The sequence below is a fragment of the Agelaius tricolor genome, unplaced genomic scaffold (assembly GCF_023055355.1).
Source record: "Agelaius tricolor isolate 1412-34295 unplaced genomic scaffold, bAgeTri1.0.p SCAF_89, whole genome shotgun sequence".
Lineage (NCBI taxonomy): Eukaryota > Metazoa > Chordata > Aves > Passeriformes > Icteridae > Agelaius > Agelaius tricolor.
Window position 1 is genome coordinate 369,920 of NW_027269349.1, and position 15,242 is coordinate 385,161.

Below are 15,242 nucleotides of genomic sequence, written 5' to 3' on the forward strand. Positions count from 1 at the left end.
GCGCATCCCTCGCGCCCCCTCACGCGCCCCCTCACGCGCCCCCTCACGGCTCCTCCTCGCGCCCCCTCACGGCCCCTCGCGCCCCCTCACGGCTCCTCCTCGCGCCCCCTCACGGCCCCTCGCGCCCCCTCACGCCCGTCCCTCAGGGCGGTGCGGGAGCGGAGCGGGGCCCCTCCCGCGCTTTGTGCCGCGCCCCGCCCGCCGCCGTTGGGCCGGCCCGGCGCTCTCCCCGCCCCGCCGGCGCTCCCCGTCCCTGCGGCCGCGCTCAGCCCCGGCCCGCGGCGGCGGCGGCAGCGCGGGCGGCCCCCGGCGGCCCCGCCCCCGGCCCCTTTCCGCCGGGCTCGGCTCCCGGCGTCTTCCGCCGCCCGCGGGCCAGCGGCGGCAGCAGGAGAAGGCGGCGGCGGGGGCGAAGGCGGCGGCGGGCGGCTCGGCGGGCCCGGGAGCGGCTCCATGGCGACCGCGGCGACGGAACCGGTGTACGGGCTCTCGGAGGACGAGGTGGGTAGGCGCGGACGGGCTGGGTTGGGGTGTGCCGGGGCCCCCTCCGCGGGAGCCGCGGCTGAGGTTCGGGAGCGGGGCGAAGGTCGACGGTCGGTCCGGGAGGGCAAGCGTTGCCCGCCCCTCGGGGCTTCGCGCCCCTCCCGCAGCGGCCACTTGCCCGGGGGCGGCCCGGGCCGGGGAGCGCTGCCCGCACTCCAGGCAGGTGCGGCCGCCCGGAGCCCGCGGGTGCCTCGGTGGGGCCGGCAGCGAACAAAGAGCCGCGGCCGGCGGTGCTGCGGGCGGGGGCGGCCGCCCCTCTCCGCCTCCTCCCCGCAGCGCTGCCGGTGTCCCCAGGGGAGCGGCCGCGGGGCCGGAGCGGAGCGGCCGCCGGGCCGGTGCGCCGGGTACTGTGTCAGACACAGCCTGGCCCCAATGCAGATGGAGCTGATAAGCGGGGTAGGACCCGCGATAACTAATCACCGCGTGCCGGCTTTATCAGCCGATGTCTTCTGCAGAATCAAGCAAATCATACAGGCATTAGGAGAATAGTCCAGTTTACTTTAGGTGAATGTTAAAAATCTTACTTAATGCCCTTTTTGTTTCATTGCCTTGGTCAGGTGCTCCTTTTCTTAGGAGCCAGTGTCATAGAGCATCAGCAATGGGCAAGGCTGCATTATGGGCTGTGGTTTCAGGGTATCGGTTGTTAGGAGCGCATGTATATCTTTTATTTTTACAGGCGTGAATAGTAATTATAACAGCATTGCTTCCGGTTTTGTGGGAAAACTGCCCACTGACACTGGTGATGTGTCAGTCTGTATGTAGTGTAGAAGAAACATTAAAAACATCCTCTGCCTTGTGGAACTGACAGTGTTTCTTACCTGGGGTATTTCAGCGGCACCGGGTCTGGATGACTGTAATGTTTAATTCTCATTGGGAAGGAGGTTCCTGGGCAGGAGTGGGTGTTTTGGTAAGGGGGGGGGGGGGGGGTGTCATTCTGTTGTTGTTAAATTATAAAGCTGAGAGCAGAGTGATTGCAAATGCTCTGCGTGTGTGTGAAGGTAGGGGAGAGGAGAGGGCGTTGCAGGAGCATTGGGTGATGTAGATAGCGAGCACAACAGCAGAGGAGAACCTTCTCCTCCCTGGGCTGTTTCCATAAGCCTTCGCGTGAGCACAGCGGTGGCTGGCAGCAGTCCCCAAGCAGCTTTGGGCCAGCTCCGGTGCATTGCCTCACCCTGCAGGTAGCTGGGCCCGCTGCTGGGCCATCTGCAGGGCCCTGCTTGCTCCGGGGCTGCCGGGGGGCCTGCAGCAATCCTGTCAGGTCCTGGGCTCCAGAGGGCCTGTGGTGATCTTGCCTGCTGCTGGGGGGTTTGCACACACTTAGGGAACAGCTAAAGGCAGTGGGGTTTGCTGTCCCAGAATGGGCATTCCAAGACATTTGGTTGGAGGTGCTTTTGTGCTTATATTAGCAAGTGTGATCTGTGAGGAGAAGGGAAGCCTGGAGCCACCCTGCCAGGTCCCAGGGAGGTGGCTGAGAACATCACGCTGGAGCTTGGCTGCTGCCTTTTCTGTTGTGCGTGCGCTTGGCTGTGTCTTTTGTCCCTGCCTCCTGCCTCGACATATGCTGGTACTTGCACAGAATGCTAAAGAGAAATGGATACAGGGAGAAATCTGCTGGCTGCTCTCACCTTGGCTTGGAGGTGGAGGGATCTTGGGACAGCAGGGGCTGTTCCTGCTATGATGCTCAGCCCCAGCAGATGCTGGGGACTTGGCCTGTGGAGCAGTGGGCAAGGAGATGTGGTTTTACCTCCCGAGGCAAAACCAAGCTGTTAGAAAATGAGCTGCTGGGAAAAGAAAGGCTTTGGTCTCTCAGCAGTGACCAATGTCACAGCTGCAGTGATGACCACAGCCACACTGCCTGAGGGACAGCAGACTGTGCTTTGTCTCCGGCTTTGCTGTGCATCTGCTGATGCTGGACGCTTCTCAGGAAGAGCAGTGACCATCTAAAACTACAGTGGGAGTCCACAAATGGAAATAGGATGGAAGAAAGAGGGAAAAGGGTCTGAGGGAGGGGCTGGCATGGAGAAGGGTGCAGGTGATCCTCACAGCCTGTTGGGCTGTAGTTTCATGACCCTGGGAGCCTGACCCACTGTTGAGTCTCTAGTAATGGGCAGAGGAGAGCACGGAGGGAGGGGAGGATGGTCTCTCTCAGGATGGTGGCTGTATGAAAGCTCTAGTGAAGGGAAAGCTCAAGCGGGCTGAGGAAGGTGTGCTGACAGTTCTTTGCATGCTGGCCTGTGGGTAATGACTTCCCTCCAGCATTGGCTCATCATTTTTTGGAAAGCAGAGCTCTATTAGCTGTGAGAGAGCTGTGAGAGGCTGAGTTACGTATGTGGACATATTCAGCCTATTCATTTCCTTTGTTCCTGCCTGGGTTTGAAGTGCAGTTTGCAGATCTGTTGTAGATGGGTTTTGGAGGGCTTTGAGTTGGCCTTGCACAATGCTTCCACTGCTGGCACATTTGCCGATTGGAAAATGCAGTGATTTACATGCGAGCCGGACTCGCTGAGTGGCTCTCCAGAGAGAGAAGCAGCAGTCTCTCCTGCAGAGCAGAGGCACGGCTTCCCTCCCGCTGCACAGCTGGTGTGTGTGCTAGGCGTGGAGCAGGCCCGGGCTGCGTGTGCCGGCATGCCTGCAGATGTGGGCCTGCACTCGTCCCTGTGCGCGGGGCTGCCTTCCATGTCAATGTGGCTTCCTTTTGCCCGAGGACTCTGACAGGTGTTGGAACACTAGGCCTTTTGGGGATTTGGGGATCACTGACTCACAGGGGATGAGCCAACCAGTGCAGTTTTTCATGGCAGATGATGTTGTGTTCATAGATCAGCCTCCTTGTAAACCTGAACTGTAAAGTGTTTTATATTAATTAGTTAAAATGAGTTGTAAATCAGATTCATACCCTGCCAATTTTTCACTCTTGGGATGACCTCAGCACTGGGCCAGGCTGCTCAGAGGCTGTTGGAGCTCCATCCTTGGGGCTGTTTGGGACCGTTGGGACACAGGCCTGGGCAGCCAGCTCTGGCTTAAGCAGGGGTGGGCCAGGTGACCTTCAGAGGCTCGTGCCAACCTCAACCTCTTTGTGATTCTGTGAAATCGTATTTATATGGGCTCCTGGAAGCTTAGGTACTTTCATGCAATCTCTAAATATCAGTGTATATAAAAACTTACAGCCCTTTGTAGTGGAAAATATTTGTGAATGAAGTGCACCTCTTGTTTGTTTCAGTTTGGGTTTCTTGAGAGTCAGATGTTGCCCACAAAAATCCACAAACATTTTGCTTTCTGAGTGTCCTTGGATGGAAGCAAAACTTGCAGCTCCTTGGAACTTGTTTGCTTTAAAGAAAGTGGAACTTCAGAAAAAAGATCCTTGAAGAGTGTCTTTCTATACTTTAAAATATTAGGAGGAAAAGAGGTTCATATGTGAAACTGCTCTCTGCAGTTCCAGCATTCTTCTCTTTAAGTTCTGTTCAACTTCTGTGACTTGTGATTGAGTCAATTGGAATTAGAAGCTTCCTACTGAGATGACATTTTGTCATGCCTTAGAATTTGTCAAAAGGATCTTATGTTCCTGAAAATATCTCTATGTGTGAGATACAATCCCATATGCCTCAAGATAAATAATTCTGTGTGTAGTCACTGTAGCCTAACCTTTCATCACTGTTCTGGTGTGCTGTGCTGGGCAAAGCCTTGTGCCTGAAGAGTGAATCCTGAAGGATTTCAGGACCTCAGGAGCCTGTGCTTCGCTTTACTGAGACACACTTTGGGGAAAGGGAAACAAACCCAGCTCTGAGTATGGTGGAAATGGTTCCTACGGACAGGAGAGCACAGGCTCACCTGTACTGGATCTGGCATCAAGGTAAGGAGTAAGCCAGGATTTGCTACAGTGGTGCTGTGGTGAAATGCAGCTCGTGCTGTGATGGATAAACTGTCTGTAAACTGTTTGAGACTGAGGCATATGGGAGGTTGGCTTTTGTGCCTCATGTTTACATGTTCCTGATGGATTTGTTGCTCTGGAATGATCTCCCTTGAGGGTGTCTCTTTCCCAGTAGTCGAGTATCATGTTAACAGGTCCATGGGATGGGGCTGCAAAGGCCTCAAGAAGGTGTTATTGCTCATTATCAGCAGGATTTACTGGGGAGGAAAAGGGCTGTGATTTTCCCTCCCTCCCTGGACTTGGTGACAGCAGTGACATGTGGGAGTTCAGGGCCGGATCTCTCTACCTTGCATTTGAAGCAAACTATAAACTTTGGGAGTAATGGCAATGCTGAGTTGTTTGGGCAGTGTCAGTGTTGTAGATGGTTGCAGTTAGATTTTGGGTGACGTTCTCTGTTGTGTGGTCTCACGGTGAGGCTCTACCTTGCAGCTCACCCGGCTTCCACGCTGTGCTGGCACGGCCAGAGATGTTTGCTGAGCCCAGGCTGTCCCCACGGAGCCCCTGCCAGGACAGGTGCTGGGGACGGGTTCCAGAGCCACGTCCCTTCATTCCCAGCTCAGCTCCTGGGGCAGCACTGGAGCTCCGGGTGCTGTGGCACTGGAAGAGTGCTGCATGAAGGACCAGGGCACTGATGTGCTGGAGAAGCAGCTTGTGGGTGGCTGTGGCTCCTCAGTGTGAGGTGGAAAGGGGCAGTGTGGGGGGGCCAGTCTGCCCAGGGAGTGCCCCTGGCCCCATGAGCTCCTGCCCAGCCCACTGTGTTCTTGAAACCTGGAGGCTTTATGTGAAAATACCCTTGAGTTCCTTGAGAAGATGCACCCTTTGTCACCACCACTGCACAGACCCTTTAAATGAGAGCTCTGTTGTTTCTGCTCTGAATATTTCAGTTACATAAAAGCTTCACTGTGCCATCTGAGTGTGAGAGGGGCCTCCCTTGGTCACAGCACTGACAGTGTCTTAGCAATAAGCAATTCAGAATAGTGACTTTTTTATTGACCCCGAATTGTTTTTATAGACTCTAAGTGCACTGACTTCAGGGCTAGCATGTAAACCTTAAATGATGATTAAAAAGTCCAGGTAAGGAAGCATTTCATAAATGACAGGGCTTGCATATCTACTTGTGTGGCAGAATATCAAAATAGGCTGTGGTTCTCAGGAGGTCAATAGATTTTTATAACAGCCTGCATTTTAAACCAGCTTTTGATGAGTTATTGGCATGTTTTGGTCACTAGCGCTGACACTAAGTAAATTCTAGTTTTATTATAAAATTAATGTAAAGACATTGAAGGAGGCTTGTAGTAAGATGAGGGTCTGAGGGAGACGAGGAATGTTAGTTGTAGCTATGCCCCCATTCAGAGATGCTGTATCTCCCCTGGCTGTTGTCCTGTCCTCTGAGGGTGGTGTGTAGGTTCCGCTGCTGCCTTAGGGAAGGGGGATAAGCGGTCCTTGTGTGTCATGTGAAGGGCTGGCCGCTGGAGAGCGCTCTTTAACAAGAAATGGGAACTCGAGGTTTTCCTCCGCTCCTGCACAGAGGCCATTTTCCGGGGAAGCAAACATGGACTGTGAGCCCCACACCTGTTGATGAGCACGCACCTCACCCCCGGGGCACGGCTTGCACTGGGAGTCACGGTTAACAGATTTCTGACGGGATTTTTTGTGTTTTGTTCTGAAAATATCACCAGGCATGCTATGAGTGCTGAATGAGCTTATCTGTCAGAAGGGAATCGGTATTACATCTTAGGGTTTTGTGGGAAGAATTCACCCCTGCAGCTTCTGGGCTGGACTTGTATGTGCTAAGGACCTTCAGCTGGTGCTTATTATGTGCTAAGGACCTTCAGCTGGTGCTGGTATTTAATATTATATATTTAATATTATATATTTAATATTGTATGCTAAGGACCTTGAGCTGATGCTGTGCTTATTATGTGCTAAAGACCTTCAGCTGGTGCTGGTATTTAATATTATATATTTAATATTATATATTTAATATTGTATGCTAAGGACCTTCAGGTGGTGCTGTGCTTGATCTGTGCTGAGGACCTTCAGCTGGTGCTTATTATATGCTGAGGAGCTTCAGCTGGTGCTGTGCTTGATCTGTGCTGAGGACCTTCAGCTGGTGCTTATAATATGCTGAGGAGCTTCAGCTGGTGCTGGTGTCAGTGGTTGATCCCAGGACAGTTTACTTGTACCTCCACCCTGTACCTGAGTAGAGAAGTCGAGGCTGATGGCTTCTGGAGCAGCCCACCCAAATCAGTGGATTTGCACTGCTGAAAGAGAGATGTGGCTTTCTCTTGTACACCCTGGGACCACCTGTGGACAGCATCCCATGTCTTTGCAGGGCTGTTGAATTGTAGTAACTTCTGGAAAGGTGGTGGAAGTCAGAGGTATGTGGCACGAGCAGCTGGGGTGGTGGTGGAGGGTGTGTGTGAAGGGAGGGTAGGGCACCTGCTCTTTGGTGGCTGTAAGCTGTGACATTGGCTGTGTAGGTCTGCTGAATCCAGAGCTTTGGCTAAAATCCTGACCCCGATGAAGTCTCTGACAAGTTTGCCTAAAAGCAGAATGTTAAACAGATGAATTCCCTAACAAATAAGTGGAGTTTTTAACCTTTCTTTAAAGATTTCTTGAGTTGACCATTCCTGCTGTTTGTGGTGAAGGGCGTGGTAAGAGGGAGAAGTGGGGAGTGGACAAAACTGTGAGTTTGGGCTTTGTGCTTGTGCTGATTCAGCCTCATTAACAAAGCAACAGCTTTGCTGTGCAGCGATGAGCAATGGATGTGCTTCTTTAACCTCTGTTCTTGGTACAGTGATGTTTGAGGTATTATAAAATCTTGGCTATTGTTTGTAACAGTTGAGCTGAAAGAACTTGAAAATGCTCTGTCTCGGACAGGCCTTGCTTTAGTGAACTGAGAGCACACAGCAGTGGTGTAGGTGCAGCTCCATTTTATAGCTGAGGGAATGGTGTCACTGTTTGGAGTTCAGGGTTGCAGCATCACCTCCCTGCCTCACTTGGTATCCTCATATATGCCTTCCCCCTACCTCTTTGTTAAAAGGCAGTCTTAGTGCTAAAGTTTACACCCGTCCCACTGGGTGGGTGGACACTTGGGATGGAGAGCTGCCCGATCCAAGGAGCAGTGAGTTGGGCAGCTTAGGTGCTGTGTGCCACAGTGAGAGGCGCGTTCCTTGCACAGCCTGCGCTTGTGTCAGTAGGATGAGTGCTGGAGGCACACATCTGGGTGGGTGCCAGAAAGACCTCTGCATTTATCCTTGCTGACTGTTTGGTTTGTTTCAGTCTCATTTGGTCATTTACTATTTTATTCCTTATTTCCAGTGTCTGTAGAAAAACACTGAGTCCTCAGGGTCAGTTGTATTCCTGTGCGTGCCTGGCCTGGGCTGTGTGTGAGTAACACCACTCCTGCTACCGTGGCCCGAGGAGGCACTTCTCCTTTCTGTTCGCTGCGGGAGGGAGCCTTGCAGTGTGGTTTTCCCTGGCAGGGTAGGCTGTCCCCAGCAATGCGGTGACACACCGGGATCCTGCCAGCGTCCGTGCTGTGACTCGCCGTCCCTGCTGTTGGAGCAGGGCGCTTTGGGAGCGCAGTGGGTGGGATAAATCTTGCTTCCTGCCTTCTCTGTCGGCAGCGCCTCCTGGCCGCTCCAGCCCAGCGGGAGGGCTGGTTTCTCCTGTGCCCGTCCTGCCGTCCTTGCCTCGGCTGGCTCCGGTGCTGTTTCTCGCCCACAGCTCTGGGGCTGATCCTCTCCTACCAGTCATGCTGCTAAGAGGCTTGTAGGAGACGAGAGCACTGTCGTTGGAAACCAGCTATTCCCATGGCACAGGTAGCCTGAGAGTGCCAGAGGTGTGTTTTCCTTCCTCGGAAGCCGCTCTCTGGTTGTGGCCATGACATCAGGATTCCAGCAGTGCTGCTGGGTTCTCCCTGGAGGTGCAGGTACAGGGACAGGCTTCCCCTGGACATCAGGGAGGCTGGCTGAAGGTCTGGAAACCAGAGCTGGATGTGGGCCTTTAGGAGACATAAGGGGCAGTGAACCTAAATGGATTGTTCTCTTTTTAAGGTAGCACTATAGATATTTTTTCCAAATTTTATTTTTTGTACAAAGTGGATTATCCTGATGCTTCTGTTACCTCTCTTTTCCAGAAGCTGCCTTCTCATTCTGTGTTCTGATTAGCATGATAAAGAACATGTTGCATTTTCCTCCCCTGTGTTGAGGCTGAGATTTTACTTATCCCTGTTTTAGGGCCAGCTGCATCCCAAGGGTGGTGGCTGTGGCACTCTGGAACCCCAGAATGGGACAGGTGGTTGCAGCAAACGCTAGCAGACCCCCCTGTCCTGCAGGTGCTGTGCTGGGCAGGTCTGACCAGGCTGGGAGCAAGGTCAGAGTTGTTTTTTCCAGGGATATCCTGCAGCTGTACTAGAGGTTGTGCCAAATCAAGTTGCAGTCAGGTTTTGATTTTGTCTTAACTAGTTTCTGTTGTAGTTTGAAAGTCAAACGTTATAAACTAGACTGTGCTAAATGGTTACAGGAGGGGTGTGGATTACCTGCCAGGTCACTTGTCACCATGTTCCTGCATGCTCCTCATGCAAGATCCTGACAAGAGCCCCTTTGGAAGCTGTTGCAACCATGGGTCCTTCACAACTGTTAGCGACTGGCCTCAAAGTCTGCAGAGTTAAGATGCTGGAGTTTGTAGCTAAGGTGTTTTCAAGTCCTGTGGTCACCTTCTCATATCATGTGCCTACTTGTGTCACTTTTTTTTTTAGAAAAAAGCCTCCCTCATTAATATTTTGGGTCTTGTGCTTTAACACAGACTAAGTCTTCACAAACCAAACTGCTGACCCCGGTGTGGTGGTGTGGTTTGATTTAGTTGCCCTCAGAGCATTGCTGTGCCTGGCAACTTTGGTTTTTTCACTGACCACTTTAGCACTTTTCTTAGTGTCACAAGTTCCTTACCAGCATTTTTGTTTTCTGATCTTTGGAGCAGATTTTGCTGTGTTCAGTATAAGCAGCTGCAGTATGGGCTTGCATGCAGGACAAATGCCATCTCATGGAATGTGTTAGGCTGTCTGTTGTTGTGGAGCCTCAGCCTATCTCCAGTGGGAGCCTGTTAAAGGAAGCAGTTCTGTGCCATTGCAGTTTGGGCTCTGCAGCTCCAAGCTGGTTTTCTCCCTTTGCTTTGTACAGCACGGTCACCATTTAGCAGCAGATTTGGACTTTGTGGAGATCATCTTGTTATTTCTAGAAGGGTGTGTGAATTCATTTAAACCTGCCTGGAGGAAACTGAGTTTGTTCTTCAGACTTGGGTTAATTTGTGTGACCCCAAGAGCTTTTCACTGCCGTACTTCAGTCACTGTAATATGCATTTGTGTTTTTGGAAGAAAAATCCTCTTCTTTATTCCCAAGTTCTTGACTGAGCCCTCTCAAAGTCCTTGTGGTGTCAGGAGCAACCAGCCCTGTGTGTACCTCATCATCTCTGCAGGTAGCAATGTGATACAGGGTCAGGAATAAGCAGGTAGAAGCCACAGTTTCTTTGCACAGCTGGTTGCTGTGGAAGCTGAGCCACTGCCTGTAAGTTGCCTGAGGAATTCAGCATTGCTGTGCCCTCTGCTCCCTTCCTGCTCTGCCTCTTTGAGGAACATGCATCTGTGCTTCCCTGGGACAAGGTCCTGCTCTGGGATGCTGAATGACTGACCCTATTGCAGCGCTTCTGCAAAACATGGATTCTGAATGTGCCTTTTGTTCGGGGCATTGAGCCCCAGTTTGCATCCAGAATGCCTGGCAGGACACAAAGTGCAGCCTTTGTTTTAGATAATGAGTGGTGAATATTTTAATGAGTGTTTCTTAGTCTAGTCAGTGTCAAGTACCATTTTGGGAACAAGTGACTGAGCTAACCTCTGAGCTTGGTCTGTCAACAATCCATTTATTGATAGAATTTCACAAATTTTGAAGGAATTTCCCATAAACAATTAATAAATGAAAAAACCCAAAACAAATGGCCACTCCAAATCCAACAACCAATGCAAGCAACACTCCAACCCTCCCTGAACCACTTCCAAGCCTTCCACGTCAATATATAAGCAGAACTGATACAAACCAAAAAAGCACTCAGTATCACTATTGCTGTATTTGTTTTACTTTAGAGTCTGTTCTTTTACAGTGTGTGAAAGACAAGCATATTCCATTAAAAGAAGAAAATGCCTTTAAATTAAGGTAGTACCTATTTATCCTCTTTAAAAGCACCTTCAATGCATGTATACATAGGAGAGAGCTTCTGCAGCTGAATTACTCAGTCTCCTGCATTGGGCATATTCTTGTTAATATCCTTTTTTTTCACTCCAATTATTTTTCACATGAACTTAAGTTCTGTTCTCATCTTTGGCTGTTTATAACATATCCTGTATGTTACTGGAGGCACTGGAGAAGAAGGGAAGAAGATTTGTCTTTCCAGCCAGGAGGGGCTGTGCTTGCTCCTGCTCACTTGCCAAAGTCTAGTCAGCCTTAAGCCTGGATTAGTAACTGAACAGTTTTCCTGTTCTTTGTGAGACACCAGTTCTCAGATGGAAGAGCCTGCTAGCCCTAGGCTATCCATTTATATCACAAATAAATACTTATAATGAACAAAAAGAGTCAAAGCTTTGTCAAGGGCTGCTGTAATAAAAAGGGAGCAGGAAAGGAAGAGGTAGAAGGAGCTGGTAGAACATAGTGTGCAAGTAGGTTGGAAACACCAGGACTACAACCAGGATCCAAAAGCCTGACATGAGATGTTCCTGGTGGGAGCAGATCCCTTCCCTGTTGGCTTGGCCTTTTCACTGGTTGAAGTGGCTTGTTTTTGTCCCCTAATCTGTAAGGGGGCAGGGGGGCAGAGGCTGTAATGGAGTGATTCTTCCCCCAAATGTGAAATTCCTGGGGAGGAAAGCCTTACTGGACAAGAGGTACTGCTAGAGGCTTTGACTTGTTATTCTTTTGGAAAAAGAAACTTAATCAAGATGAAGAGAAGCCAAAGGAGTGAACTGCTGGAGTGACTGACATCACCACTCACTGAAATGTTAATGTGTTTGGAAGAATTTTTTCACCAGGGGAGGTTGGAAACTCATATGGTAACATTAATTATTAACTGCAGCCAGGAGCTGGAAGATCTAATTTAATTTTTGGTTGGATAATAGGATGATTCATGCAACAAAACAAACTGTGTCAGAAAATGAGGTGTCTCTGAAAACTGTCATTCCCAACTTCTGCTTTGAGCTAAAGCTACTGCAGGTAAGCTATTACAACAGCTAAAAAGTGAAGAGTACAGGCTGAATTCCCTGCAGGTGTCAGGCTGTGATCCATAGGAATTAGGAGTTACTGCCTTCTCCAGTCTGAGCAAACCCCCCTCCTTCAGCCTCTCTGCTTCTGCCCGCAGCACCCTTTGCCCTTTGAGGCACAAGTGAATGCATTTTTCCAGCCTCTGTGGAGCAGTAACGAGAGCACTGCCTCACATCAGACACTCCGTGGGCTGTTAGGGGAGGTGACTTGTGGGTGCTGGTGTCCCAAAGTAGTTGCAGTGTAGCCAGCTCTTCCCTCTGGCAAACGCTTCTCCCAGCCTGGCTGAGTGTCCGTCACCTCCGGGTACCTGAGCCTTGTGTCTTTCCGAGACTGAAGGAGTTGAGAGCTCTTTCAGGTTTTAAGGGTGACACTGGCATTTTCATGTCAATTGGCATAGTTTTCCTTCTCTCAAGGTTTTTCCAGCAAAGCCTGTTTAAGGAGCTCCCTGTCCAGCTTTTCTCCAGGTGAAGCAGCCAGTGGTGCAGCTCTGGGCTGTGGGTGTGTGCTGTGGAATCGATCCCTGGAGTTATCTGGGTTAGAAATGAGCCTCCAATCACAGTTTATTGTTGGATTACGGTTTTATTGAATGTGTGTTTTGTCATTAAACAGTGCAGCCACTGATGGTTTATGGTCTGGAATCATTAAATATCTAACAAGAGTATAGATTGTGGTTACATAAACATGTTTGTGTGATCTGTTGGCAACTAGCTGGGCTAGCGGAGTGAATGCAGCTCCACTTCCCGTTTGACACAGGAGCTTTGCGTGTTCTGCCACACCTTCCACTAGCCCAGGTTGCTCCGAGCCCCGCCCGGCCTGGCCCCGAGCTGGGAATGGCATTAAGCAGAGTGACATCGCTGCTGAATTCGGGCGGGGAGTGGGTGTGTCTGCTGAGCACTGAGGGAGGCTTTTGGATGCATTGGTGGATTTTTGTGGGAACTGATTGTCTAAAATACAACATTACACTGGATTTGTGTGCCATTTCACGCAGGAAAAAAATGGAGATTATTGTATTAAGTGTAAGGCATAATTTTTCACTTTTTAGAAGTTTGAATGTTATGGGCCTAGTGCATTTCATGAGATCACAAAACACCAGTGCAAGATGTTTAATGTTTCTTTAAAAGAATAATTAAATTATAAATGTATCAGAGGTTCCTTTAGTGAAATGTAAAAACCTTTGTGTTGTTCTAGAGCAGCTGCTTTGAAAGCAAGTCCTCCTGTCAGGTCCTTCTGTGAGTCCTTGCTGCAGGCTGCTAATTGGGAATTCAGACCCTTTCTTGTTACTGGACGGGGTTGTCACACATCCACTGGGGACATGGCTTTTTAGTGATTCTCTTTTGCCTAGTAAGTTTTGAAGTACTGCTGGAAAGTAATGGATCCCCGTGGGCCCTGACCTGAGGATAATGAGGATTTGAAATTAGCCAGCCTGCCTTGTTCTTTTGCCAGTGTCAGGGCCAGTGTCCTGGCACTGGCAGAATCCTACACAGAGAATCATCGTTCCTTTGTTTTATGGTAGTTTGGGCATGTCAGAAAGTGGGGTACTTGTTGAAATAAAACCTTGATGTTTTAGTTAATCAGTTTGGTTTTTGTATCCCCAGAGGGAAGGAAGAGATGTTCTGTCAGATTGTCTTTAGGAATTTTCTGTTGAAATTCACAGTAAATGCTCAGTTTGGATGCAGAAGGCAGCACTGTGGTTTGAGCCTGTTTGTTAATGGTGCATTGGGCTGGGTGTCTGGACTCCTGGTCCCATGCACTGTCACTGGTGTGTGGGTACCTTTGATCCCTAAGCACCACTCCTGGTGTCTGTGTTCCAACTTGCTCATTCCAGTTTTGTGTGCTCTTTCCTTCTGGTTTGTCCCCTTGGAAGAGCAGCATCGTTATAGTGTCCCTTTAAGACAAACTGGTGCCTTGATGAAATTCTGCCTGGTGGTTTTTTCTGCTGAGTATGCCATTCCAGCCAAGGAAAACATGAATATAGTCCCTTTTCTTTAGAGGTCTGAAATAGGACCTAAATCACTATTGTAAAACATTTACTATTTTTCTGTTGTATCAGCTTTTGAATACCATAGTTCTCCAAACTCTGCAGTTCTTTTAATGCTTTCTGGTGTTTGCTTCCTCTTATGATTCCTTCTGTGTGAGAATCCTTGCTTGGCCAGGAGTGCTCTGGAGGACCAGGTATGCTCCATGAACTGACCAATGCATTTCAGCCAGGAGGGTCTTTATGATCCAAACTGCATAGCCTTCTTTTCTCCAAAAGCTTTTAGGTTTAGTTGCTCAAATTTTGTGATCTGTGGAGAAAATAATGGGGTTTTTACAAATACATTGCATCCTGCAGCAAGGGTTGAGAACTTTGTGGGTAAGGAAAGGCACAGTTTGATTTACTCTGGGATTTGGTGAGGAGTGTGATGAACACATGCAAGAATCAAGTTCTGAGCTGGGTTCCTAGGCTGCTTGTGGTGAAGCTGAAAAGAGATTTTAATGTTTGAGCCAGATGAGTTGTAACCAAGTGACCTTTTAAGTTTGTTTTCTGTGCTGAACTTGCAGAGGCGAGTGGAGATTTGGGTCATAGCCCTGGTGCATGGTTTTGTTTGCATTGCACAACTGAGATTTTATCAAACACTGTTGGCAAAATTGCCACTGATAATTTCAAGATTAGTAAGATATTGCAGGAATTACAGGGAGGCTTTCCACATTCTGTTGCTATGGCCTTTAGAAAGTCACTGTGATCAGAGATCGAGCTGTTTCCTTGGGGTGCTCTCAGCTGCCTTCACTGGGGGTGATGGTGACAGCCCCCAGACAGGGCACCCCACTTGGATTCTCCCTCTTGGGCTGCCCAGCATTGTTTGATGTTAGGGAGGTGCCAGTCAGAACAGGATAAGCCAATTTGGGAATACTCTCTGCAGGAGGGTGTTGTGGAATAGCTTCCTAAAGCACTTTTTTTTCACTCAGCTATAAGTGGACTGGTTCAATCCACCAAATCAAAGTAAGAATCAGTTCAACTCTTCTGCCACTGAACCTGGTTTCAGTTGCTGGGAGATTAGGAGAAGCCTAACATGGTTACTAGGCTTGCTGTGGCCAACTCTGTCCCTTAGGTAGGTGACACGCAGTGGATTTGGCTTTGGAACTGCAGATCAATCAACTGCAGGGTTGATTTATCCCCCGCAAATGGGGAGAATTCTGAGCAGTGTGTGTTTGGGTGATTCTGGGTGTGTAGCACACAGGGCTCTGTGTGTGAATTTTCATTCAGGAAACCAGAAGTGCCACAGTTAAAACACTGAATTAAAGGTTTGTTGTCTTTTCCATTTGGATTTGTTTTGCCATCAAAACACTGACTTAAAGATCTGTTATCTCTTAGTATGTTATGTTTTGCAAACTTTGAGATATAATGAAACTAGAGATGAGGTGCTCAGTGGATGAAACCGGATTCACAGAGTCTCTATGTGCAGGTAACATTCCAGTGGGATCTGGTTTCT

General features: G+C 49.5%; 1 protein-coding gene across 2 annotated transcripts in view; it reads left to right on the forward strand.

Moving 5' to 3' along the window:
- Positions 1-224: 224 nt before the first annotated feature.
- The window catches only part of NEDD4L (NEDD4 like E3 ubiquitin protein ligase), an 81,992-nt gene continuing 66,974 nt past the window's right edge, over positions 225-15,242 (forward strand). Inside the window, exon 1 of one of the 2 annotated variants that reach the window (XM_071418706.1) lies at positions 225-498. In XM_071418706.1, coding sequence (XP_071274807.1) covers positions 451-498 — 48 coding nt within the window. In that variant the 5' untranslated portion in view covers positions 225-450. The remainder of the gene's footprint in view (positions 499-15,242) is intronic. The other variant, XM_071418707.1, reaches the window with a different exon arrangement.